At 47.8% G+C, this 27479-nt stretch overlaps 2 protein-coding genes across 5 annotated transcripts in view; both read right to left on the reverse strand.

Moving 5' to 3' along the window:
* The window catches only part of KIAA0513 (KIAA0513 ortholog), a 92235-nt gene extending 84437 nt beyond the window's left edge, over window positions 1-7798 (reverse strand). The window contains exon 1 of the mRNA XM_077830910.1: window positions 7717-7798. The gene's annotated coding sequence lies outside the window, so the exon portion shown is untranslated. The remainder of the gene's footprint in view (window positions 1-7716) is intronic.
* Window positions 7799-17401: 9603 nt separating this feature from the next.
* The window catches only part of FBXO31 (F-box protein 31), a 42711-nt gene continuing 32633 nt past the window's right edge, over window positions 17402-27479 (reverse strand). For all 4 annotated transcript variants that reach the window (XM_077831504.1, XM_077831502.1, XM_077831503.1 and 1 more), the window contains one exon: window positions 17402-27319. In XM_077831504.1, the coding sequence (XP_077687630.1) occupies window positions 27097-27319 (223 nt within the window). In that variant the 3' untranslated portion in view covers window positions 17402-27096. The remainder of the gene's footprint in view (window positions 27320-27479) is intronic.

Raw genomic sequence — 27479 nt, forward strand, 5'->3', positions numbered from 1 at the left:
ACACTTCAGAAGAAGATGTTTCTATGTTCCTGTCACTTAGAAAAAGGTGAAATTCGCCCACACAACTAAGAGTTCAAGAGAGACTGCCCAAAGACGAGAACAACAAGAGAGCTGCAGGGCAGGATTGAAGTGCATTGGCAGAGCTGTGGGGTCCCACAGAATCATAGAATATCAGGGTTGGAAGGGACCTCAGGAGATCACCTAGTCCAACCCCCTGCTCAAAGCAGGACAAATCCCCAATTTTTGCACCAGATCCCTAAATGGCACCCTCAAGGATTGAACTCACAACCCTGGGTTTAGCGGGCCAATGCTCAAACCACTGAGCTATCCCTCCCGCAAAGCCAGTTCCTTCAATCCAGAGCTGAACCAGCAACCTAAGGATTCCCAGGAGAATTAAGCTTTCAGTCCTCTGCTCTACCATACTGCAAGGTGATAAGTTCCCTTGGCTCCCATATAGATTCAGTAGGAGCTGAAAGTGCCGATCACCTGAGAGGAGGCACCCAGCTTCCGTAAGGATTAGCCATTATTGAAATCAAAGACCAGAATTGCAGAGATACAACAAGTGGGGACTGAGGTGCATCTGCAGAGAGAGATGAAGACTTGCATAGCTCCTGCCCATGTTATACTTGTTCGAAGCCAACAGCGGGGACCTCATTTCCATAAGCACGCATCCCGTGAGATGTTTTATAAAAACAACCTCAATACACTTCAAACAACATCAGTCTAAGTGTCTGTGACACACTGTATCTCGGGAGAACATCCTGCACCCCCATGTTCATCCTTACAATATGACTGTGTGGTATCCAATGCAAAAGTTTGTCACGTCAGGTGTCTTTGGAAGGCTCATGATGCACTGAGCATTGTTGTTATAATAATGTTATAGGCTGTAATTTCATGTATATAGTTATGAGGCTGAAAATGTGTCCTCACGGCTTAACACAAGACCGGGTAAAAACTCTCCAAGAGCAGAGGTGCAGTTCATACCTGGTCAGGGCACGTATGGGAAAAAGCCAGCCCAGCCTCACAGGAACAGAGGACACTGGCCTAGCCAGCAACAAAGGATCTGTTGGACTCTTGAGTCATCCCCTTCCTCCCCACCTTCCCTTGGTCACTCAGGGACTACAATGAGGTAATGTTCACCTGACACTGAAGGGGGGCGGGGGCAAAGCCAAGAGGGAAGAAAGAACATGATAAAAGGGAAAGACTTTGCCATGCTCTTCCTCTTTCTTCCACCTCCATCTACAGACACCACCACCAAGCGACTGAAGTGCTGATCAAAGGGGAGAGCCTGACTGAAGGGCAACCAACCAACCTGTGGTGAGAAGCATCTAAGTTTGTAAGGGCACTGAAAGTGTTAAGATCAGCTTAGAATGAGTTTTGCTTTCATTTCATTTGACCAAATCCGACTACTTGTGCTTTGACTTATAATCACTTAAAATCTATCTTTTGTAGTTAATACATTTGTTTATTCTACCTGAAGCAGTGCATTTGGTTTGAAGCGTGTCAGAGACTCCCCTTGGGATAACAAGCCTGGTGCATATCAATTTCTTTGTTAAACTGACGAACTCATATAAGCTAGCAGCGTCCTGCGAGCATAACTGGACTCTGCAAGACGGAGGTTCCTACGGTTGTGTCTGGGACTGGAGATATTGGCTAGTGTCATTCGGTAGCATAATCCAAGCAGCTTACATGCCAGAGGCTGTGCGTGAACAGCGCAGGAGTGGGGGTTCTCACAGCAGAGCAGGCCAAGGCTGGCTCCCAGAGTCAAGGATTGGAGATGCCTAGCAGACCACTGGTCCAGATAACACCAGGGGAACGTCACAGTGTCTAAATTATTCTGACCATACACAGATAAACAGTTGCGAAATGAAGTCAAATAAATAGCAATATCCTGATGTCAGAAACATTAATGAAACATCATTGTATTTTTTCAGATAACTCCTGTTACTCTAATTATACAGCACAGTATGTGCAAACAGCATGTCTGTACAGTTGTAACTGTATGTATCTAAAATCCACATGACAGGTCTATTTCAGAGACATTCCCCCTGGCCCTGTGAAAGCATAAGTCACACTAGAACTGTCTTGCGACACCACTGCAGGGCAAGGCACGGCACTTTCAGGTCAGCATTCCAGAGCTTAAGAACATTCAACTAATTTGCAATTTGCCCTTCTCAGTCTCCCTTAGCCACTTCCAAGTAAAGGCTTAACCAAGCTGAGAAGGAAGTATTTGTTACTGTACATCATGCCTTAGAGCTTGATCCTCCAAGGTGTTCTATGGGGGAAACCCATACACCTGCACTGAGTCCCAGTGGAGTCAACAGACCTCAGTACAGGCATTCAGGGATATCTCAGATTGCAGTGCCAAGGCTTAAGATATTAAATTCTCTAGAGCAGAAGCCCCGTTTCTTTCTGAGGACAACACTTAGCAGAATGGGTCCCCAATTCTGATCGGTACTTCTGGGGGAACCGTAAAATAAAAGAACCACCAACATGAATCAGTCCCTAACAGCTGTGGAGCCTAAATCCACCCCTTCTCTCTCTTTCCCACCCAGCACAAACTGTACTCCTCTTCCCGCCCCTCCAGAACACTTCCACAAAATTCAACCCTGAAGAGCAGGCAAACTTTCCAACCAACGCTCCCTCCCCATTTCCAGTCCACACTCACAGCAGCTGCAGAACGCCCTATCAGTTCAACCGCAGCATCGCTGGCACGTATTACACTATTTTAAAAAAAATGCAAGTTACAAGACTTTAACATGACAGCTTCTCCTGAAGTCATTTCCGCAAAATTCAGGCCTAGTCTACACTTAAGTTTTGCCACTATAGCCAACCAGAAAGCCCCTCCGAGTGTAGATGTAGCTTAGACCTGGAAAGTGGGGGGGGGGGGCGCACACAAAAAAAAAAAAAACCACCACAAAAAAGTGCTCTTCCTGGTATAGCTTATACCAATTACCCAAGAAAACTAAAGCTATGTCTACACTAGGAGTGCTTTGCCAGCATAGGAATCTGGCATAGTGTATCAGCAAAGCATTACCTAGTGTGGGTGTTTTTGCATTTTTGCTCGTATCACTTATTCCAGATTCCCCACACCCCCGCCCTCCAAGTGAAACACACCATACCAATAAAACTGCAGTTTTGCCAGTATATTTGCATCTACACTAGGGCTTTTTTCAGTATAAAAGTGTCATAAAAAAAGCACTTAGCCCCAGATTACTGCTAAATATTAGGGTAGTAGATTAATCGCAGTTGACTCACACAATTAACTAAAAAACAAAATTAACAGCAATTAAAAAAATGAATTGCAATTAATCGCACTGTTAAACAACAGAATACCAACTGAAATTTATTAAATATTTTGGATGTTTTTCAACATTTTAAAATATATTGATTTCTATTACAACACAGAATACAAAGTGAACATTGCTCACTTTATATTTTTTTATTACAAATATTTGCACTGTAATAAAAATAGTATTTTTCAATTCACCTCATACAAGTACTGTTGTGCAATCTCTTTATCATGAAAGTGTAAATTACAAATGTAGATTTTTTTGCTATGTAATTGCACTCAAAAACAAAACAACGGAAAACTTTAGAGCCTACAAGTCCACTCAGTCCTACTTCTCGTTCAGCCAATTGCTACGACAAACAAGTTTGTTTACATTGATGGGAGATAATGCTGCCTGCTTATTTACAATGTCACCTGAAAGTGAGAAAAGGTGTTCACATGGCACTGTTGTAGCTGGCATTGTAAGGTATTTACATACCAGATATGCTAAACATTCATATGCCCCTTCATGTTTCGGCCACCATTCCAGAGGACATGGTTCCATACTGATGATGCTTGTTAAAAAAAATTATGCACTAAATTTGTGACTGAACTCCTTGGGGGAGAATTGTGTGTCTCCTGTTCTGTTTTACCCGCATTCTGCCATAAATTTCATGTTACAGCAGTCTCAGATGATGACTCAGCACATGTTCATTTTAAGAACACTTTCACAGCAGATTTGACAAAATGCAAAGAAGACACAAATGTGAGATTTCTAAGGATAGATACAGCACTCTACCCAAGGTTTAAGAATCTGAAGTGCCTTCCAAAATCTGAGAGGGACGAGGTGTGGAGCGTGCTTTCAGAACTCTAAAAAGAGCAACACTCCAATGCGGAAACTACAGAACCAGAACCACCAAAAAAGAAAATCAACCTTCTGTTGGTGGCATCTGACTCAGATGATGAACATGCATCAGTCCACTCTGTTTTGTTATTGAGCGGAACCCGTCATCAGCATGGACGCATGTATCCTGGAATGGTGGCTGAAGCATGAAGGGACATATGAAGCTTTAGCATATCTGGCACATAAATACCTTGCAACACCGGCTACAACAGTCCCATAAGAACACCTGTTCTCACTTTCAGGTGATATTGTAAACATGAAGCTGGCAGCATCATCTCCTGCAAATTGGAACACAGTTTGTTTGTCTGAGTGATTGACTGAAGTAGGACTGAGTGGACTTCTAGGTTCTAAAGTTTTACACTGTTTTATTTTTGAATGCAGTTATTTTTGTACATAATTCTACATTTGTAAGTTCAACTTTCATTACAAAGATTGCACTACAGTACTTGTATGAGCTGAATTGAAATATACTATTTCTTTTGTTTTTTACAGTGCAAATATTTGTAATCAAAAACAAATATAAAGTGAGCACTGTAAACTTTGTATTCTGTGTTGTAACTGAAATCAATATACTTGAAAATGTAGAAAACATCAAAAAATATTTAAATGGTATTCTATTATTGTTTAATCGCGCAATTGATTTTTTTGCTACTACTAAATATTTAAGAACTACAAGTTGTAGCGTCTGGGATCCTCCCTTTACCGCCGCCTACAGAAAGTTGTCAGAGCATGGAACTAACAGAGAGAAGATCCGATCATCTGGACAGTCAGAGGCACTTTGTAGGAATTAAGAGTAATTAGGAATGAAAGGCCTTTGTGAAAACAAAGCCACAGTTGTGCGATGCCAAAAGGCTAGTTATGGCTAATTTATTTTTTTAGAAAGCTTCTTAGCTAAAAATAAATTGAATTTCACTGTGCTAAACCTGGAAACTCTTTGTCAAGGTTCCTTCCCCACTCTGAACTCTAGGGTACAGATGTGGGGACCTGCATGAAAGACCCCCTAAGCTTATTCTTACCAGCTTAGGTTAAAAACTTTCCCAAGGTATAAACTTTGCCTTGTCCTTGAACCCTATGCTGCCACCACCAAGCGTATTAAACAAAGAACAGGGAAAGAGACCACCTGGAGACGTCTTCCCGCAAAATATCCCCCCAAGCCCTAAACCCCCTTTCCTGGAGAAGGCTTGATAAAAATCCTCACCAATTTGTACAGGTGAACACAGACCCAAACCCTTGGATCTTAAGAACAATGAAAAATCAATCAGGTTCTTAAAAGAAGAATTTTAATTAAAGAAAAGATAAAAGAGTCACCTCTGTAAAATCAGGATGGTAAATACCTTACAGGGCAGTCAGCTTCAAAACATAGAGAATCCCTCTAGGCAAAACCTTAAGTTACAAAAAGACACAAGAACAGGAATATACATTCCATTCAGCACAGCTTATTTTACCAGCCATTAAACAAAACGAAATCTAACGCATTTCTGGCTAGATTACTTACTAACTAACAGAAGTTCTGAGACTGCATTCCTGATCTGTTCCTGGCAAAAGCATCAAGCGGACAGACAAACCCTTTGTTCCCCCCCACCCCCCACTCCCAATTTGAAAGTATCTTGTCTCCTCATTGGTCATTTTGGTCAGGTGCCAGCGAGGTTATCTTAGCTTCTTAACCCTTTACAAGTGAAAGGGTTTTGCCTCTGGCCAGGAGGGATTTTTATAGCACTGTATACAGAAAGGTGGTTACCCTTCCCTTTATTTTTATGACACTCTTAAATATGAATCTGCCTCCAGTCTGGGTCTATTACATGAAGACCCAGTGGCACAGTGGACTTTACTGTATCAAATCAAGCACTGATTCATATGAGGAAACCCCATGCAAGTCCCCCCTAGAAGAGAGCACACAGCTAAAGGTGTGTCTACATTGCAACTGGGATTGCGGCTCTCAGGGTGGGAAGACAGAACTCAACTGAGACGCAAGTGAACATGCTAAAACGAGCAATGTGGATGTGGCAGCGTGGGCTCTCAAGCCCACCCAACTGCTGGGATCGGAGCTCAAGTGAGCTAGCCAGAGTCTCCACTGGAGCCACGAGGCCCACGCTATTTTTAGCGCACTGGCTCAAGCCCTACTGGTGCAAGTCTGTCCGTCTGGGCTGGGAGAGTCACCCCTAGCTGCCACGCAAACATCCCCTAAGGGTACACCGACTTTGCATTCAAACCTTGTTTGGATTCAGCACTTGTACCCACCATTCAATTGCTTTAGTGCTGGTAGTCACTGGGGAAACCCACTTTCTGTGGCTTGCTACCCAGGAAGAAACCTCTCTCTGTAATGGAAGTGTCTAGCTATGAGCAGCACCCGTTTCCATTGGGCTCTGTAATATTCTATGCCATGTTAGACCCCCACCTCCGTTCCAGGGGACAGTCACCTCCAGCGCAGCTAACCGGGTGGAGAAGTGTGAAGAAATGCAGAGACCCACAAGGTCCAGCTCCTGCTTTCCTAAGGTTTGCCTAGACAACTACAGGGCATGTCTCCTGGACCCAGTGCCCCGCTCTCCCCAGCCGCAAGGGACTGGAGGCTACACACGTTTCTGGTTCCCACTGCAAGTGGGCCCTGCCCGAACCCATCCTGCCTCCCCACCTCCCTGCAAGTCATTCCAGAGCAGGGACAAGGGGGCCACACCCCCACCTCCCCCCGGGACACGCCTCCTACAGCTCCCGTCTGCCCCGCGGGGATGAGGGGGCACAAGCGCCCAACCACCCCGCCCAGACCCCCGGGGTCCCCTGCCCATCACCTCCCTCTCGCATGATGCAGTCACCGGAGAGCCACCGCACAGCCACCGGCATCGTGCAAAGGGCTCCCACTGCCGGGGCCCGGCACACGCCCTGACACCGGTGTCCAAGGTGCCTGCCCGGGGGGGCGAACCCCTGAAAATCCTCCCCACAGCCCGCTGCCGCCCCCCCGTGCACAGCTCCCCCGGTGCACAGCTCCCCCCCCCATGCACAGCGCCCCGGGCTCCCCACTGTGCACAGCACCCCCCCGTACCTCCCCCCTTGCACAGCGCCCCCCGCCCCCCCCATGCACAGCGCCCCGGGCTCCCCCGCCCCCCCATGCACAGCGCCCCGTACCTCCCCCCTTGCACAGCGCCCCCCACCCCCCCCATGCACAGCGCCCCGGGCTCCCCACTGTGCACAGCACCCCCCCGTACCTCCCCCCTTGCACAGCGCCCCCCGCCCCCCCCATACACAGCGCCCCGGGCTCCCCCGCCCCCCCATGCACAGCGCCCTGTACCTCCCCCCTTGCACAGCGCCCCCCCGTACCTCCCCCCTTGCACAGCGCCCCGGGCTCCCCACTGTGCACAGCACCCCCCGTACCTGCCCCCGTGCACAGCGCCCCCCGCCCCCCCATGCATAGCGCCCCCCCCATGCATAGCGCCCCCCCGTACCTGCCCCCGTGCACAGCGCCCCGGGCTCCCCCGCCCCCCCCGTGCACAGCGCCCTGGGCTCCCATGCACAGCGCCCCCGAGGTCCCTGCGCCCCCCCATTCACTCACCCGCGCAGCCGCCTGGGCCCGGCCTCCGCGCCCCGCTCGCAGCGCCAGCACCGCGCAGACTCCGAGCCCGGGGCCGCAGGCGGCGAACCTGCCGCCACGTGAGATGGGAGGGGCGGGGGGCGCGCCCAGCTGGGGGGCGGGGCTTCCCCATGGGGGCGGGGCTTCGGCTTCCCTGGCCTGCCCCGAGACGAGCTCGGCCGGCGCCGCCTGCCGTCCCCCTGCGCAGGGTGCACCACCCCCAACCCAGCTCCGCCCCACAGGCTCCCCCGACCCCATCTCAGCCCCGCCCCACAGCACCCCACGGGCTCCCCCGACCCCATCTCAGCCCCGCCCCACAGCGCCCCACGGGCTCCCCCGACCCCATCTCAGCCCCGCCCCACAGCGCCCCACGGGCTCCCCCGACCCCATCTCAGCCCTGCCTCGGCCCACGGCTCCCCCCACCCCCGCCCCACAGCGCCCCACGGGCTCCCCCGACCCCATCTCAGCCCTGCCTCGCCCCACGGCTCCCCCCACCCCCGCCCCACAGCGCCCCACGGGCTCCCCCGACCCCATCTCAGCCCTGCCTCGGCCCACGGCTCCCCCGACCCCATCTCAGCCCTGCCCTGCAGTGCCCCAGGGGCTCCCCTACTGCCCTGCTTCCCTCCCCTCTCTGTCCCCACATCAGACCCCCACTGATTACAAACACTGGTCTCCCCGCTCAGCTCCCGCTGTAGCTTTATCCACACCCCCTTCCCCTGTCTCACTGGTTGGGGCCTGTGCTGCAACGTTACAGGCCTTCCCCTGCTCAGTTATAGAGTTTAGCTTCACTGGTTTATTGAAAATCTAGATTCAGGTGAAGTAAGATCAACACGCCAGGCTCCCTCCTCTTTTCTGTAATTCAGTAGACCTTGCTGTAGCTTTTAAAGTGAGATAAGCAAAGGCCATTGGCACTGGAGAACTAGGAACAGGTTGTTCTGAGCTTTATTTAATTTATTAAGAATTTCTTTAGCTGATTCTGCTCAGAAAAGTGCTTCTTGCTTTTCCAAACAAACCCAGGCTTTTCTAGTTGGTCCCTGTGCTTAGAGAGAGCAGCGTTCGGAGAGTTCAGCCTGACAACTTGTTCATTAGTGGATCGCAGATGTGGTCCCTAGAATTTCTTCTTCCCTGTGTAGTAAACTTTTTTCTAAAGGTGCACTATTTTAATTAAGGGATGGCTGGCTGATTAAAAAGCAGAGAACTAAAGTTCCTTACCCATCATTAATAATACCTGAGATGATTAGATTTTTATTGAAACCACCATTTTTTTGTGTAGATTGCAAACTTGTCTCTAAAAAAAAGAAAAGCAGGATGCATGCCTATGGGGCACTATGTAAATAAATATCTAATTTACTGTCCCACCATCTCTCAAATGGGGGTAGGGCACTACTCTTCCTACTGCATTCATCTCCGACACTAAAAATAGATGTCAGTTTCACCTTCTGGATCTGGTGGTCTAATTGCTCAGTGTAATGTTTGGGTTGCAAGCACACTGGGGGAAATCTAAACCACCAAAAAACATTTCATGGAAACATTTTTGGTAATTAGATTTTGTAAGAGCTCTTATATCAGCTACATTTTAGAGCTAAATTACCTTCCAATGTCCATTTAAAGTATTGAACATAGCGTGACGTATTCGTGCAGTTTTACTCCTGTGAAAGATATTCTGGTTTAGGCAGCTTGCTCTCTCTATGCAGCTGGATACATTTGATTATATCATTTCTCCTTTGAATTGGTAAACCTTAAGACCAAGTCTGCAGAAGATATGTACAGCAGTGCTCAACCCACCCCATTTTCTGAATCCTCTACATTGGCAGTTTGTAGAGAGAGCTAAAGGCAGATCCCACAGCTCCTGTTTTGATTTACCAGTATGGGTTTTGATGTTTATAAGCCAACAGAAATGGCGATGAAGCAATTCAGCATACAGCCCTAGGCACATTTGTCTTGCTTAAGGTCTCTACCACATAGCGTTCTCTGTATTTTAGGAGTGCAATAATAAATATATTTCACATGCAGGAAAGATTAGACTAAGCCTGTGTCTATAATCCTGTAATTCCATCCTGCTGATCAGAGTCTGACACTCATTTTCTGGCCGTAAAATGGAAAGCTGTAAAATGGAATTGCCTAAGAATTGACGTCTACCACCCCACCCATGGCATTAAAAAAAAAAATATCCACCCCAGTAACTGGCCTGTGTACTAACCCAAACACTAACCCAGGTATGACACTTCTTGGAATACCCAGAAGTGTGAGTCACCTTGTTACCAGCTGCCTTCAACATGAGGGAGGCTGGCCTGTACCAGCTGGTTGTTAGCTCCCTAATTCAACCAGCCCATCCACCTCTTCAAACACTCTCCTCTGGGCTATGCCATCCCTGCCTTGCAGCTTGACAATAGATGCGCCCCAGCTCTCAAGTCCCTTCAAAAAGAATGCCCCTGTGGTGTCCAACTCCTGATCACTGGATACCCACAGAAATCCCACATCCTCTTGTTCCCAAAGAAGCAGTCCCCCGCAGTTTACCAGTTTTACCTTAGCCCACCACTCCTGGATCGCGCACAGTGCCCAAGTTCAATGATAGTAAACAAAACAAAATGTATTTAAGAAAGGGTAGAGATTCAAATCAGAACAAGCGTGAGTGACGGAAACAAATCGTTACATTCCAAACAAAGTAATTCAATGCAAATTAGGGCCTACACTTAATAATAGTTACCTTTCTGAGCTAATGAAGTGGATTCTCACCCCCAAAATTCAATCTTTTGCAGCACCTGGTAGAAGGAGCCAGGACACCAGTTGTTCATGAAGCATCCCACCCATCCAGGTACCTCCTCAATGAATGAATGCAGAATGTCTTTCTCCATGCTTCAGAGTAACAGCCGTGTTAGTCTGTATTCGCAAAAAGAAAAAGAGGACTTGTGGCACCTTAGAGACTAACCAATTTATTTGAGTATAAGCTTTCGTGAGCTACAGCTCACTTCATCGGATGCATACTTTGGTCTTCTGCAGTTTCCACGGTATGCATCTGATGAAGTGAGCTGTAGCTCACGAAAGCTCATGCTCAAATAAATTGGTTAGTCTCTAAGGTGCCACAAGTACTCCTTTTCTTTTCTCCATGCTGTGATATACTGAATCAGTCTCATGTCTTTATTCATGGATCGGGCGCTCCCCTCGCTGTCCTGTCTTTCCGTTTCACGTCCAAGTGGTTTCAACATTTATAGTTTTTCTTTGCTGGTTTTCCACTGACTGTTCTGGGTGGGTGCAAAGGCGGACCACTGAGCAAGACATTATATTATTGGCTAATCAGGGAGGGGCTGGCACCGAGACATGCAATTCCCTGATGACTCCAAACCATAAGGGCATAATTTTCACTGTAGTTACATTATTCCTTAAATATTACCCATACACACACCTCACACTGATTATGAGTATTGCTAAGTTACAAGCTTTCAGTAGTGACCTCACATGCTACCCTTTACGGATGACTACCACAAAAGCTGTGTATTAGGTGTCAGGAGTTTGTCAGGTCTGAGACAGGCATTGTTTGTAAAGAACAGCAAGGTCTTTGCCAGTTGACACCAATGGATTCTACAAATATACACAGTAGAACTTCAATTTTATGTGCAAACAGGTAAGTGAACCATTTTTTCAGAGGGGAGATCACCTAACAAAAGTGATGTGCATGAAGAAGTCGTCGACACCTCTTTACATTCCAATGCGTTCACTGCATTGGAAATCACTTTGCAGTGGGTTGAAGGAAGGACAAGAAGAAAGTGATGCAATGCAACATATGCACCGCAACTACTGTCATTCTGAAATATTCAACTGTATGAACTCCTCACTCTGCAATTAGTTCATAAAATAGGGGTTCTTATGATAGTTAGAAACACTCCCCGCCCAGAGGAGCTTACAATCTAACTAGAGGAGACAAAGGGTGAGGGGAAACCGAGGCACAAAGGTGAAGCACCTTTCTTGCTCATGGTGTTGCAGCAGGTTATCGAGACAACAAGAATAGGATCCACATCTCCAGCGCCCCGAGCCAGCTGTCCATTGACTGCACTGCCTTTCTAAATTGTAAGTCAACCACCTTCCCCGAGTCTCTCTGCGTCTTATCTGTGTCTGTCTTTTACAGGTGCTCTCTTTAATTTATTCTGTGCAGGACCAGCTCCTAACAAATAATACATTGCACAAATCTTTTCCATCTACGTGGCACATACACATTGCAGCATTTTCCAATGTGGGGGGAAAAAACAGCAATATGGATTTAATGTTTACGTTCAGCTGCCACGTGATGTGTGATAGGAAACAGGGCCAACTTGGCACTTTTGCCCACGACTAAAAAAAATATCATCCAAGATATGATGCATGTGGGGAACAAACGTGTTATCTAGGCTTGAGCCCTTAAGAGACAAGAACAAAAGCGACTAAAGGAAACAAAGGGGACCCTCCGAAATATATAGAAATAATGACAAAGATCTCTCCCTCCATAATCACAAGAAATTAAATCTCAGTCTCATTCATTCAAGTGGTTTCCTGAGCTCTTAAATCAAGCCTCTCAACCACCCGGGGCACACTAGAGCTTCACTTGACCTCAGTCCCACCCTAATTTGTTTTAAATTAGCACCAGCAGGAATGGGGCTGAGCAGCCCAGCTCTAAAGAACAGAGATTTTGCTCCTACATCATGGATTAAGTGAGTCTAAGAGAGACAGATAAGATAAGACATTGCAACGTAGCCCTAATACCTTATGAACTGGAGTTGGGTAAATCACCTGAGGCAAGTAAACAGGCTGATGCAAGAGAAAGCTTCGTGCATAACTAGAGTATTAAGGGGAAAGGATCAGATTGAAAGGTCACACTGAGTCACTAGGAAAGGGTGTGTTTGCAGTGGGAAGAGGTGCAAACTTGCCCAACCATGAGCGGTCAAGACTGTCTCCACTGCCTGGACTATGGGTGGTGGTGCAGGAAAGTGATGTAGAAAAGATAAGAAGTTGGGGATGGGGGAAGGAGAGGCCGGGCAAGCCACAAAGAAAAGTTATACGGAGAGGAGGAGGAGGAGGAAAGAGGGGAAGGCCAGAGGAAGAGAAAGATCAGGCGGAGATGAATTTAGAAAGAAAATCTAAACCAGATTGCCCTGTCTAGCTTGGGAGAAATAGGGGAGAACACTGGACCACAGGCTTAGTGTGATCAGAGCAGGGAGCTGGGCCCAGCCCCCTGGGACAGAAGCCACTGCTGCAGGATGAGTGTGGGGTGGGCTTGTTCTCCAAAAGAACAAGGTCCTCCCCTTAGTGGTTTTCACCCTTGGTTTCATGCTACTTGTGAGCATTCTTAAACTTGTCTCCACGGTAATATTTTTGGAAGGCAGGGGGCGGGGCTCAGTTCCAGCTTTTGCCCCAAGCCTGCCAAAACCTCTGGGCAACCTTGGAGAACACACACGTGCACAGCACCTAGAAATGGTAAAAATACAACACTGATAGCCGATGTCCATGTAGCTTGATTCATTATCAGTCAGGAGGCAGGTTGGTTGGGGAGACGGCGCAGCTTGAGCACCCTGCTCCGTCGGAGTCTGCTTAGGCTCCTAGAAATATTTAGTTTACACGCTGCATGCTCAGACACTTACTGCGATCTAGTGTTTTGTAACACGTTAGCTAATGGTATAATAATGCTCAATACACAGGCACGGGCAGAGTCCTGACTGCATTGTCTCATAAGCCTTATCACAAGTAGTGCGCTCTCTCGTAGGCGGAAAGCGCTAGGTCCCTGTGGCACGGCTTCCTGCACAAGACCAGCATGCTATGCTCCCAGAAGCACTGAATTCATGCTGTGGGCCTCAGTCTTGGAGCACCTGTTGTTGCAGCTAGAGCACAGGGAGTCTGCAAAAGCCAGTTGTTGAGGATATCGGCCTTTGTCAGGGTCGATTCTGGAATGACATTCAGCAAGGTGGCTCTGAAATCGGGGCTTTGAGACAGACCGGAGTAGCCTGGGGAACAGCACAGCTGCCACGTGGGTCAACTTGGGCTCAGAAGCCAACTCAAGATCCCTGTCTACCCTGCCCCACAAAGAACCTGGAGGTTTTTGCTGCCAGAAGGGAGCTGGCTGGCCTGATCTCAGAGCGCCCCCTGCTGGTTTATCTGCGCAATTATTGCAACAGCTGCCTCTGGAAGTGTTCCAAGGTCAACTTCTTACTCCCTTACACAGGATTAAATTTGAACTAACTACATTAACATCAATGAATTCACTTTGGATTTACACAAGTAACAAAAAGGCAGTTGGTCCTCAAGCCCTAGTAGAGCCATTGGCAGGCCAGAGAACAAGGGCTTTTTATCTTATAATTTACATTTATGTTTTTCAACTGGCTTTTTAATGCCAGGGGGTAGTCAATAGGCAGCCTGAGGGCCATGTCCGGACCACCCAGATGCTTTTGAATGGGCCCCAAAATCTTATTTACTTATCATTACTGGTTTTTTAATCATTATTTTCTCTGGAGCCTGGACCTTGAGTATACCTTGACCAATAAATTTGGGCCTTGACAAAAAATAATTGACTACCCCTGCCTCAGAGAGTTAATTATTGGGTTGAAATGCCACGAGATCTCATTTTCTCATTGTACTTTAGTCCCTGCATGGTAGAAATATCCTGGAAAGATCATATTTCATATTATTTTGTCACTGAGGCAAAACAAAAAGCCCACAAAAACCAAATACAGTAGAACCCAGTGATGCTGAAACTAGGGATGCTGCTGCACCCCCTGGCTTGAAGTACTAATAACAAAGAACAAATACATGGTTTCCATCATCAGCACCCCCACCCTAAAAATTGTTCCAGTACCCCTGGTAGAACCCAAGAGCAGTGGAAGCGCCCTAAACGTGAGGGGGGGGGGCCAGGCACTTGAACCATGGCCGTGTCCCTTGCGCTGCACCACCCCCACAGCCTCACCCCCACACCGCCCCTTCGCCCCTGCCCCGCTTGCGTGCCTCCTCTCCCCCCCCCCCCACGACTGCCCCCGCTTGCTCCTCTCCACCCACTCCCCCTTGTCGCTTGCCCTTATGGCCCATAAAAAGTAGGAGGGCTTAGGAGGCCATGGCCCCTTCTCTCCCCCACGCCCCATTCCGGCACCTCTGGTAGAATCCCATTTATCTGACCCCTCCGTTATCTGAACAAACAGCACACAGGGCCAGAAGGGAATGATCTGTGACCGCTAGAGGGCCCCTTCTCCAGATTATCTGAATTTTTGATTATCCAATCTGGCACAGGGTCCCAGTTACATCGGATAAACGGGGTTCTGCTGTACACAGATAGAAGCAGATTTATGGGGATTTTCTGAACAGTGAGAACACGCAGCCCTAAGGCCTGATTCTGTTATAGAGAGGGATTCTTGGTCATGCTCAGAAAAGGGACAGACTCCCACAGAATGCAATACTGCAGGTCAGGATTGAAGTGCAAAAGCACATCTGTTCAGGGGAGCCCAGAACTGCACTATCAGGGCGTGCTGTCAGTCAGGATTACGGCGCACTGACAAAGCTGTAGGGCAGGGACATGTCTGCAGTAGCAGGGGGACGGTCCTGCAGGTTAGAACGGCAGCGCATCAGCAGAGCTGCATGGAGGGCCCGTGACTGGATTAGTAGGGGTTGCTCTAGGTCAGGGCTAAGACATCAGCAGAGCTGTGTGGGGAGCCCCAGGCTGGAATGGCAGAGTTCTGAGAATTAGGGCTGAGCAGTGTAGGGAGAACTCGTACCGCACCTGTTTGCACTGTCTTTGATTACAGATAGTACTAGCAGTGCCTCATTTTCACAACCACGTTCACACACAATTGCCTTTTCATTTCTCAAGGAACGAGACTCTTTTCGAGGCACAGTCGATCCTGGGAACGGTGACCTGTTTCCACCTGTATCTCCGAGAAGTTGAGCGCAAGTTGCGTTCTGCCAAAGAGGATGACGACACGTAACGGAGGCAGTTTCTCTTTTGGACGCCCCTTCTTCTGCCTCCACTCTGCCAGCCTCTCCACCTCTTCCACTAGGTCTAGTTTGCTTCCAGGGAACGCTCTGTCTCAGGAGCTGGATCAAGAGCTTTGCTTGGGCTTGTGTGTCTCTGGGTTGAAAGCATCCCTCAGGCTACTCGTGGTTTTTCTTCCCCCATTGCTAATGCAGAGGAAAGACGCTAACAACCCCTGGGCAGAGCAATGAAAAAACACGAAGTTCACGGACCTCGATTCCTTGTCTTCAAAGCTCTTCATGAGCCCTGGTGGAAGTCATTGAAACCCAGGAGGGGAATAGCTCAGTGAGCGCCATCCCCAAGGGGTGGCGAATCCTCAGGCTTTGCTGTCATTTTCATGGAGGTTTTTTTTAAAATATTCCCCCCATTTTCTAACTTGCTCTTGTGGATTCTTGTGCTTTCACAGCCCAGATCTGCTGTGCTTACATCCAGAACCAACCCACTGCAAAACCTAGGGGGCTTTTTGCATTGCGTGGACGAAACCTCCCCACGGCCCTTAAAACAGGTCGGAGAAGACGTGTCATGCCTCAGAGCAGGAACAAATTCCCCATTTTCAGTCTTGTTCCGGTAAAAATCTATGGGAGAGGAAATGCTGCCGCTGTCTGTGTCTGCCCTAGGTACCTGCATCACTCACCCTGGCCAGAATTCTGGGTAGCTCTAGGCTGACCAGATAGCAAGTGTCAAAAATTGGGACAGGAGGTGGGGGGCATAATAGGTGCTATGTGAGAAAGACCCAAAAATCAGGACTGTCCCTATAAAATTGGGACATCTGGTCAACCTAGCTAGCTCACACTGGGACTTATAAATGGTGTATTCAGAAGACAAAGAGCCCCACTCCTGCCAGCCTTACTCAGCTGCTCCAACTGACGCCTCTGGGCCTGCTCCATGAAGAAGAGGTCCAGGCTCAGGCTCAGAGTTCATAGATCCCAAGGCCAGAAGGGACCATTCTGATCATCCATTCTGACCCCCTGTGTAGCACAGGGCAGAGAATGTCCCCAAAACAATTCCCAAAGCAGATCTTTTAGAAAACTCATCCCATCTTTATTTAAAAATGGTCAGTGATGGAGAATCCACCACAACCCTTGGTAAATCGTTCCAATGGTTAATTACCCTCACTGGTAAAAAATTACACCTCATTTCCAGTCTGAATTTGTCTCACTTCAATTTCCAGCCATTGGATGGTGTTAGACCTTTCTCTGCTAGATTGAAGACCCCATTATTAAATACTTGTTCCCCATGCTGATACTTAAAGACTGATCAAATCACCCCTTACTCTTCTCTTTGTGAGGCTCAATGAGCTCAACAATTTTAGGTTAGCACTAGAAGGCATGTTTTCTAATCCTTTAATTCCAGTGGCTCGTCTTTGAACCCTCTCCAATCAATCAACATCCTTCTTGAATTGTGGGCTTCAGAAAGCAACAAAGAATTTGCATGACAGAGATGAGACAAACAGAAAGAACCAGCCCAAACAATGCAGTTGGCTGCCCATAGAGGTCTAATGCTTTGGGAGGAAACAGTTAAGAAACAGTAAAAGCAGGCACTAACCCCATGTGGAATGCTTTTGTGTTGATAGCAATCACCTTCTCACAGAAAAAGCTGAACACTTTGGTCCCTCCTTATAGTTACCACATTTACAACTGTACACACGAGGGACCTTTTTCTTTCATGATAATGGTCAGTAATAAATCACATCTCCAAGAGCTTTTATACCTTTGACAGACAGAAAAAAACCATACATCACAGAAATGTAGGCCTGGAAAGGACCTTGAGGGGTTGCCAGGTCTGACCAAAGGAACCCGTCTGTTCTGGAAGTTCACGCCTGGACCAAAGCCATATTCTCCATTCTTGGGCAGCTGGCTCAGGGGGGCAGGCTGTGCATGTCTCTGTCTGTAGCTCCCCCAGCACCATCCCCAACCTCTGAGCAGCGTGAGCTGGTCCATCCTCTCAAAGTAGCAGCAAATCAGATGTCCAGTGAGGATCACTAGTCCATTCCTCGTGGCAAGGAAGGAGAAGGGAGGGGCACAGCAAGGAATGGCTCATTTTGGTGTCACAAGTGGCTGGTGTTTGGGAGATACCACCACTTACTTCTATTACTCAAATGGAGAGGCTGCAGGCCCAGGGCACGTTCAGGTCCCACTGAGGGGGTCTCTCTAGAAGGAGGCCAGTTAAAATCAAAGAACCGCCTGATGAAATCTGGAATATCTGCACTAGCCCCTGTGAGAAGTGTCTCCTTTCGGCAATACACAGATGGAACTTCGTCCCACCCCCTTCACTCCCCACCCCACCTCGGGGATTTATCATACTTTCTGGGGCTGGGAGAGCAGGAGCCACATTGCAGCCTAGACTTTGCAACCATTCAGAAAACATTTCAGGGGTGGAGAACTGATTGATCATGGCCAGGACTCATCCTGGCTAAATATCCGGAACAGCACTGCCCAGGACAGGATGGGGGGGATGGCATTGGGAGTGTACACCATTCACTATTTCCGAGGGACTTCCATGGTGGCCCCAGACATCAAGAGAAAGGCACAACTCTAGAGGAGAGAATCTGAACTCATGGCCCTTCTATTCAAGGGCAGTGCTTGTTTCTCTAAGATACCACGTGAATACACTAATCAGTGAGTCAGTCACCAAGGACTACGAGAAAAACAACAGTTTTCAAAGGAGAACTGTCTAAACAGAGGTGCTAAACTTCTTAGAGTGCCATAATTTGAAATACTTCCAAACTGGTCCATCAGTAGGTGATTGCAGGGGCCATTCATGACAATTTCATGAGGGCCAGAGGATCAGATTTTCCGTAGCTCTGCACCAAAAATAGTTTAAGTATCAGAAAATGTAATGAGCAACTCATTGTTGGGAGACTGTATTGAAGTCACCCTTTGACCAAATGACCCAACATTTCTGCCACAAACTCTGTCCTGCCCTTGTTGTTGCATACCAGTTTTCAAGACAATTTCCCCTGTGCACATTGATTTTAGAGCCATTTGAAAATTAAACAGTTCCTTATTGGGCACCCTGTAGCTGAGGAACCCCTGGATCAAATGACCCCAGACTTGCATCACTTTTAGCTATGCTAGAGTGCTTTGAAGGATCGTCCGTTAAACCAGAAGCTTTGCTCTTGTGGCAAAACTCCCCAAAGAAGGCCCTGCAGAGTGTTACCTGTGTGCACAACATGCGCTCAGAAAGCTGCCCCAGGCAGGACTTGAACTGTATATGAGCGTCGCTCAGGTTCAAGGGCCACAGCCTGGCACCTTAAGCCATTTACTCTGACCTCAAGCTACCTGCCAACATTCTGGCTTGCGGCGGAGCTCCTGTCCCGCTGCAGACGAGCAAAATGATTCATACGTCAGCTTGGCCCCACTGGAGATTCCACTTTTGTCCTGAATAACATTGAAAATGTTGCTTCCCCAAAAGAGCGGTAGGGTCTGGAAACCAGCTGAGATCAAACCTGAGTGGATGATATCAGTGTGGCAAGGATCCGAAGCCTTGTTTGTGCCCCAGTAGGTGCACAAAGACATCAGAATGGTAAAAAGGTTGATGATGTGAAACGTAAGGGGATGGTAACTTGGTACTCTTCACTCAAATGAGCCCAAATTTGAACCAGAAATCCCACCATAACTCCCAGTGAGGCAAAGCAAATTTTAACATAAAAGTTTGAGTAGGTATGTGGATTTTAGAGCAGTTAAGGGAAAATGTCAGCAGTTAAATAGTATGCTAGTCTTACCCTTTATATTATAGTGCTACAGCCCCCACAGTATGCCCTTAACAAGACAGAGGTCCATGTTCACACTCCTATAAGTTTTACCATTTTGAAACGCTTTCTAAAGAGCGAATTTCAATACCAAACCAAAATACATACCGTAGACTTACATTTTCAAGAGTTTTGGATGCTTTAAGGCACCTTTTGAAAATCAGGCCGCATTCAAAGCACTGATATAACCTATCCTCTGAAAATCAGGTGCCTTTAAAAAGGTCTCTCAAACTAGGCACCCACAAAATCAGTAGTCACTCCTGAAAGTTTAGGCACTAAACAAATTTTACAGATCTCCTTGCATCAACTCTTTCATCCCTCATCTGAGCCCAGGGGAAACTGACACGTTGGGGTAACAACTTTCAGACCTTTAAATGTGCTGAAGGTGTAACAGCCACATTTCTATGGGAAAAACAGACAAGACTAAGTTCACAAAATTTTTGTTTTTATTATTTTAAATTGGAAAAGGCTCCTTGGGTAATCATGATAGGTGTAAAAGTCACACACACACACACACACACACACACACACACACTTTGTTCACACAGCTTTCTAGCCGACACCTGGGATGCAGCGGGCAAGCACTGCAAAATCACTGCTGTCTTTTGCGGAACAATCCCTTTCCTCCCCAAACCAAATACAAGCAGAGGCAAAAAATCCCCCTCCGCCCCCACAAAAGGACACAAACTGGGACAGGTGCATTGTTTAAACTACAGTTCTGATTTTTCATGTTAATGTTTGTAGCATAAGAGGTTTAAGTGCCAGAAAGGGAGGATCAAGCAGCATTTCAGAAAGAAAGTTCACCTTTCCTCTCTCTGCTACCATTTGTAGAAGGCAGATAGCTGGCGTGTTACTTATATTGTGTCATAGGATGCACATGGCACTTTACAAACACTTAAGACAACAATGGTATTGACACCAGATATGAACCTTACTCTGAAAGGCCAGTTGGAGACTGTAGTCTGTGCCACATGAAATTGTTCATGAAGGATACACACAGGAATATTTAGGGGAAGGAAGGGGGGGCAGAAAAAAAAATCAACCAACAAAGGGCATATTGCTTTGATAAAGCAAATGAACACAACTAACTTAAGTGCTTTTTTGTCAAGATTGAAAATTAGAGTGCAGCCCAAACAAAAAACCCCATACATAATTACACATTTTAATTTAGCACACACACACAAAAACCAGTTGCACTCACATTTACATAAGTTACCTCATTCTTCAGATTGAGCTCAAGTACGGTCCACTGCTTGTCTGCCTGGGACCACAAATACCAACATGCAATCCTGTGGCAGCTGGACACAATGAAAGAAGTTTGGCCATGTGAGTAGCCATCTACACACACAAAATTATATATTATCTTCTAAGCTAGCAATCTGAGATCAAACAGCCCCATTTCAACACATGAAGCCAGCACTTGCATTATGCTCAGTGATTAGTTTTAAATAAAAATAAAAAAAAATGCTCCTTAAATTAAAAGTCATCCAGTAAAGTAAAAATTGAGCCTGTTTCATTTTTCTCCAGCTGTTTGCTTCTCCACAGCACGTCTTCTGTAGAAGTTACCTCCTTTCCCCTATCATTTCCTAAGGAGCTGCATCTCTTCCCTTGATACCTCGTGCCAGAATTGCTGCAGCCACACTGTTCGAAACAGACAGCAACTGCAGGGGAAAGTGGATACCCAAAGCTACACATTTGCATTCTCCCTAAGTAAACAGAACTTTACAAGTCTATCTGGACTGCCAAAAACCTTCTGTACCAGTGCAGAGTCCTGTTGGGTCACAGCAGTTTACAGCTAAAAAGAATTCCAGCCCAACACATGGACATCTTACTCGTTGTTACAGGTTCTATGAAGTTTCTTGGATGTGATATTGAGCTAGAAATAAACCCACATTCAGGAAAGTCTCCAAGGGTGTGACAGAGTTTCCAGCTGCTTCATGGGCATCTCTGATTCCTAATGTTCATGCACTATCCTGAGTGTGCTTCCATGGAAACACCTGTTAGAGGATGCTGAGCCATGGTTTGTCCAGTAGCTGCTAGGTCAGGTTGCAGTGCAGATTGCAAGGGTTTGGTTTATGTATTCCTCGGCGCTATTGCCAGCAGAGCATTCCTAGACCAACAGACTGACCAGTCAGAGTCTATTTCCTGTCTGCATACAGGGCACTTTCCCCAAAGGCTTTCCATTGTCACAGAAGAGACACAGGGTGCCTTAAGTCTCCATCTCAGCCTCCTCTAACAGGTGTTTCCCCTCAAGCACCACTCACAGGACAGTGCACGAACACTGGGAAACGGAGATGCCCCCAGAAAGGTGGGAACTCTGTCACACCCTAGAAGATGCAAACTCCACCACATGGCTCCTCATCTTGGGCCAGCTCAGACACGCAGACCCCTCCCTTGTAAGCAACTGCTCCTCCCAAGGACAAGTGCCTTCACCCCAGAGGAACACAGCGCCTGGAGACACTGTACCACCCCACACCCAATGACAATTCTTCAACTAACCCACAAGAGAGGCCCATCAACCTCCCAATACCAAGTGACAGGATTCCACACGCTTGAAGTGCACTTATGCTGCGCAACACTGCTAATTAGAGAAAACCCTTCCCACAACCAGACGCTTCCGCACTCCAGCTTTCACTATGCCACTGTAGCACAGGTGATTATTGGCATTATCACAGTATCTAGGAGCCCCAGTCACGGAGCAGGACCCCACCGTGCTAGGCACTGTACAAACTTGGAACATGCTTACTTCCCCCGCCGCAGATTCAGACACCCCTGAGAAGTTCTCCTGTGCTACCAGCCACAACAGCCAACCCTGCTTTTCTACAGGCTCCCCATGGGCCAAGCAGAGGGCTGGCGGAGGCATCTGGAGCCACTCAGAGAGGGCCCGATCCTGCAAGCATTCTGGGCATGAGCCAAAACCCACTGATGTCATTGGGGAGTCTTTCCATCGACTCCAATGGGCTTTGGATCGGTCCTCCCATGAGCACAGAGGGCTTGCAGCAGCAGCCCTTTGCTTTTGGTAAAATACTTGGAGACCATTGGCTTGGCGGGACTAGACTAGTGCAGAGTCCTGTTAATGCAGGGTAAAATATCATCTCGACCTGGACGAAAAGCATGGGGCCTCCTGAACGGGAGGAGAGCTCGGAGTAAGACTATCTATCCCCCCCACCGCCAGTGATCAGTTCAGGTGGAGAGACCAGTAAGTTTTTCAAGCTGCTCTACAGTACAGAGCGGTTATGCCACCATTTAAATACTTTTAAACAGGGGTTTCACACCCCAGTTTTCAGGGGCACAACAGACCATCCTCCATCCGCAAGCGACCGGTCCAGTGCGAGCGTCAGCACACCTTTGCTAGGATGCAAGCACCATAACGCTCGGGAGACGATGCCGAGCCAGAGGCTTCCCCCGCCAGGAGTGACGCTGTTTTCCAGTTGTTGTAAAAACCCGTTGTCAGGGATCAACCCTATCCACAGCTTTACGATTTCACAGTAATGCAGAGGGTCTTGCTGGGCCCCATCTGCAGTAAGTGGCATTCTCCAGAGGGGAAAAAAAAATCCTTGATTAGTCACTGGCTATGTTGCCAGTAGGACTCAGGAAGCTGGCCGGGGACAGGATATAAAATCTCGCCCTCCAGGGCATGTTACAGCCTGCAGGAATCAGTGCATCCAGACTAGACCTCTGACACGATCACTTGTGTACGCTGTCATGGGAGTAGGCGCTAGGTCCATGGCCAGACCCCTCCGTGACTGGCAAGACACTGCTTAAAATTACCACCCCACCGATGAGACTGCCCCACTGAACCTGCTGATGTTTTCGTGTAGCTTACGCCTTCAAAGTGCCCCTCCTCTCTCTCTCTGCCCTTCTGCAGCCTGACTCTGAAAACGGCTGTGTCAATCTCTTCACGGCACCTTTTCTTTCTTCTACCTTTCAGTGAAAAACACGGGTACACCTTGGTCCAAAGGCCCCTACACAGACTGTAGCCTGGGAGGCCACTGCTCCCCAGAGGTGAAGTACCAACTGCCATGGCTTCAGACCTCCGCCAACTTTCCATTCACACAGGGCCAGATCAAAGGGAATTCGCCTCTGAAATGTCACAAGGTTGAAGGGCCTTTTTTGGCATGAGCCCGGATTCCAGTCACTGTCTCTCCAGCAAGAGAATGAAAACCACGATGTGCCAGCAGTTCGGCCAGGTACGTTCCGACACTGAAGTTAGTCGGGCACCCTATAAAAGAAAGGAGCTTCTAAAAGGGCAGAGCAGTCTCTGCACAGCCCTCTCCCTGGGTGCGGAGCTGGCTACCGTGCCAAGCACATCTCGAGTTCAAAGGGCATCCATGGAAGAACTCGAAAGCTGCCATTAAAATATTACGCAGACACACGCTCTAAGGGGGGCACTGCGCCAGTCTGGAGATCAGACGCTGCTGGGCAAGTGCCAACAGCCTAACAAGAGGACTCGAACACAAGCATCAAGACTATATTTGTGAAAAGCCCCCCCCATCTTCCACGGCATGATGTCCTGGGGCCACAGGTTACAGAAGCAGGGTTCCCCCCACCCCAACTCCGCAGCCAGACTTAAATACGGGGCAATCTAAGCGGCAATCACGACCCATAACATCATTCTAATAAATCTTGGTGTACACATTCTCTTTACACATTCCCCCAACTGGGTACATAACACACGAGGGATTGGTTCTACTCTGAGATCGGCTACCGAGTCAATATAAGGGTCTATGTTTGATGGAACAACTCCAAACGAGTCACGAGTCTCTCAGGTCAAGTGCCCATATTGTATTAAATGCAGGTTCATTTTTAAGTGCTACTGTGGAAACAATTCAGGAGAGTCTGGTAAGGGCCAGATTTTTGATTTCCATATGTAAATTAGGGCAGTTATGGACACATTTTTGCCTTAGAAATTAGACCTGAAAATGGCTGCTCAAACTCACACCTGCAGACACCTAATTAGCCTGCACAACTGCACCTGCAATAGCCAGTGCTTCTTTTTGCTTGTGCATTTGCACAGGTGCAGCTCTGAGCGTCTGGTGTGAAGGACACAAAGGAAATTCAGAACGAAGGTTGAGAAGCTGGTTTTAGCCTGTGCCCACACACCAATGACCAGAGAAATAAACACCCTGCCAGCATTCCACAGCCTTAGCAATGGTGTGGGACGAAAGCTAATTCTCCCTCCTGCTGGGGTAGAAAGAGGCATAGCCCCTCAAGCTACACTGAGCCTGCCTCGTTTGTATACGTTATCCAGACGAACACTACTAACATTCCAGAGGCCCTCTCACTCTGATGTATGCCTCGGTATGGTTCACGCTAGGGACAATTGGGTAGGAGGGGAAGGAGAAGTGCCCAGAATTTCTCTCTGATCCACATAGATTCATGCAACTTGATATAACAGGGATTAGTCCCATGAGTGACACAACCTGCTGTTCTGAGCCACTGAGGGACACCACTGTTCACGTGCAGCTCAGGAAGGGAATGATGTGAAGCCTGAAGTCGGAGAAGCAGCAACAAAACTGCAACAGGAGGGAATAAGTTTCCTGTTATCAGTGAAATCAGCCAATCAGCTAGTCTCTCCCACAAAAGCAGCACAAAATCATCCCACCCCATTGCGCATGTATTCCTGCTTACAAACGGAGGGCTGGAGGGTCAGAGGTGGAAAGGGGGAGAACTTGCAAGACAAGGAGTCGTCCCACTGATGGAGGCACTCCGATGGGGGTTGAAAGATGCAATCTTTAACAGTCTTCCTCCTCTCCAAAAGGGATTGGGAAAAAAGGACGCAAATTTCACTTGGAGTCAAGCCTTTCCTTATATCCCCGCTCCCACAACCTGCCCCAGAAGAAGCTGTTGGGGAGATCGCTTCTATAATAGCTGACAAGTGATCAATAGCAGGAGAGACGTTAAAATGCACAGTTATCCATCAGCTGCCTCACAGCTGCGGTTCTCCCAGCCCCTGATCCCAGGCTCAAGGCAAAGAGATGGAGGAAACTGGAAAAGGAAGGCAGTTCCCTTGATATGTTATACCTCTACTCCTTCTTCATTCAGTTGCGGATTCCTGCATCTCTTTCTACCCAAGACTGAAGAGAACAAAAGTGTCTGGTAAACTTTTGATCCGTGGATGAGAGAGATGGGGCTCAAACCATAATCCTTCTGCTGCACAGTTACCTGCTGCCTGACCTACAGTCAGCTACCAGTCACTTTAACAGGTCTCTGAGGCAAGCAGCTCCTTTGCTTTCGAAGCAGAATACTGCCAGGTAGGAGATGGTGGTTGGAATTCTGGACTCCTTCCCACCTACCTGCACCTTCCAGCAGAGCTCAGATAGCTATGTTAAGAGTAGCTACAGGAAATTAAGAGCAAAAGCTTCCTGAGATAGCAGCAGTGATTGTGATTTGGGACAACATAGGAGTGAGGGGGTGTCACTAGAAGAGAAATCCGTATTAGGTAGGGGAAAGAATACAAGAACCCTGCAGTATGGGGACAGGGGAAGCCATCAGAGACATAAGTCTACAGGGGCCACTGAAAAATAAACAAAACATTCCCAGTGAAGTGTCAGTAAAGCCGCTGAGAGGCACCAGAATGAACCGCAGCACCATGGAATTCCTAACTGCTTCCTTTACACTGCCTAGGGGGAAACAACACATCACAGGCACTGGCCTAGCCAGAAATCACATTTCACAGCGGCTGCCATCCAGCGAGCGTGCAGAGGTGACAGTCAGAAATTCATCATATTTAGAGAATTTTTAGTTCTTTAAAACGAGAACTTTAAAAGTCTTTAAAAAGAGCCACTTAAAATGAGTTAAAACTGCAGAAGACTCTCCTCCAATCTGAACTGGTTTTGTTTGGAGTTCCATACTGGGGCCCTATAAAGGGAGCTATGATTCCCCCTTGGCCTCTAGTCAGAATCAGACTAGAGTCCAAGAGGGCCATGCGGGCAGCGAGCTCTGGGAGGAAGCACGAGGGTACCTGTGGAGCTGTTTGCAGTGGAAATCCCTTCTCTTACTGTTGAATCCCACTTTGATTCCCAAACCAAGGGCAGAGCTACCTCAGGTTTTTCCATCAAGGCTGCATTACAAGGAAGGGCCCTGGAGGGGGCGAAACACACAGTCATTTTTGAGCCACGCAATAAATTGGCAGATAATTTGTAGGTGGGGGTGTGGGGTTTTTGGGTGGTGATCAAGTCTTCAAATTGTTAGATTGGGCCGGCTGCAGGAAAGATTTAACACGACACTTCACTGAAGGGTTTGCCTTCTGCAGGGATGTGCCAATGGCTAGAGCAGAGAGCACATATATAACACGTCCGCTATATCGACTTACACATTCCTCAACATTGGCCTCTAACGAATTTTGCTCTGATACATTCTTTTAAAAATGCAAGCATGCTCATTTCCCTCCTGTGTAGGTTCCCTCTCACTATGCAGAGCTGTGTCGCAGGCTATATAGAAAGTACTGCCAGGGAGCAGTGTGGGATTCTGTTTATATTCTAACAGGGATGTGTAGACTTTGGCAAAAAGGTCTTATTGAAAAGTGCATGCTTTTGTTCAGAGGTACCACAGGCAAGGGTTCTGTCCTTGGCAGGAGAGAGCAGAAGCCTTCTTCGCAATCCCTTCTCTGTCCACCAGGGGCCGCCTGTCAAGTCGTCATCGACTGAATGTTTTTGAGCATTTCATCGAAGGCCTCTCGGGACGGTGCTGAGGCATTCTGGAAAGAGACCTTGATCCTGCTGTAGAGGCTGAAGGATTTCAGCTCCAGCCAGATGAACCCAAAACGATCGTCGTCGAAGAGAATGAAGATGCCTGGCGTTCGCTCAGGGCTGGTGAAGCCATGTCCGGCAATGAGCCCCGTGCCATAGAAACTACAGAGAGGGAGAGAAGCAGGAAAAATAACATGAACTGCATCATTGTGGCAGCTTAAGATGAATTTACTGTACCAGAGCAAACGTGAGGTCCATCTAGACCAGCCACCAGCGGCTAGGACCTGATGGTTCGGAGGAAAATCAAACAACCCCAGAATGC

This window comes from Eretmochelys imbricata, chromosome 12, assembly GCF_965152235.1.
Source record: "Eretmochelys imbricata isolate rEreImb1 chromosome 12, rEreImb1.hap1, whole genome shotgun sequence".
Taxonomy (NCBI): domain Eukaryota; kingdom Metazoa; phylum Chordata; order Testudines; family Cheloniidae; genus Eretmochelys; species Eretmochelys imbricata.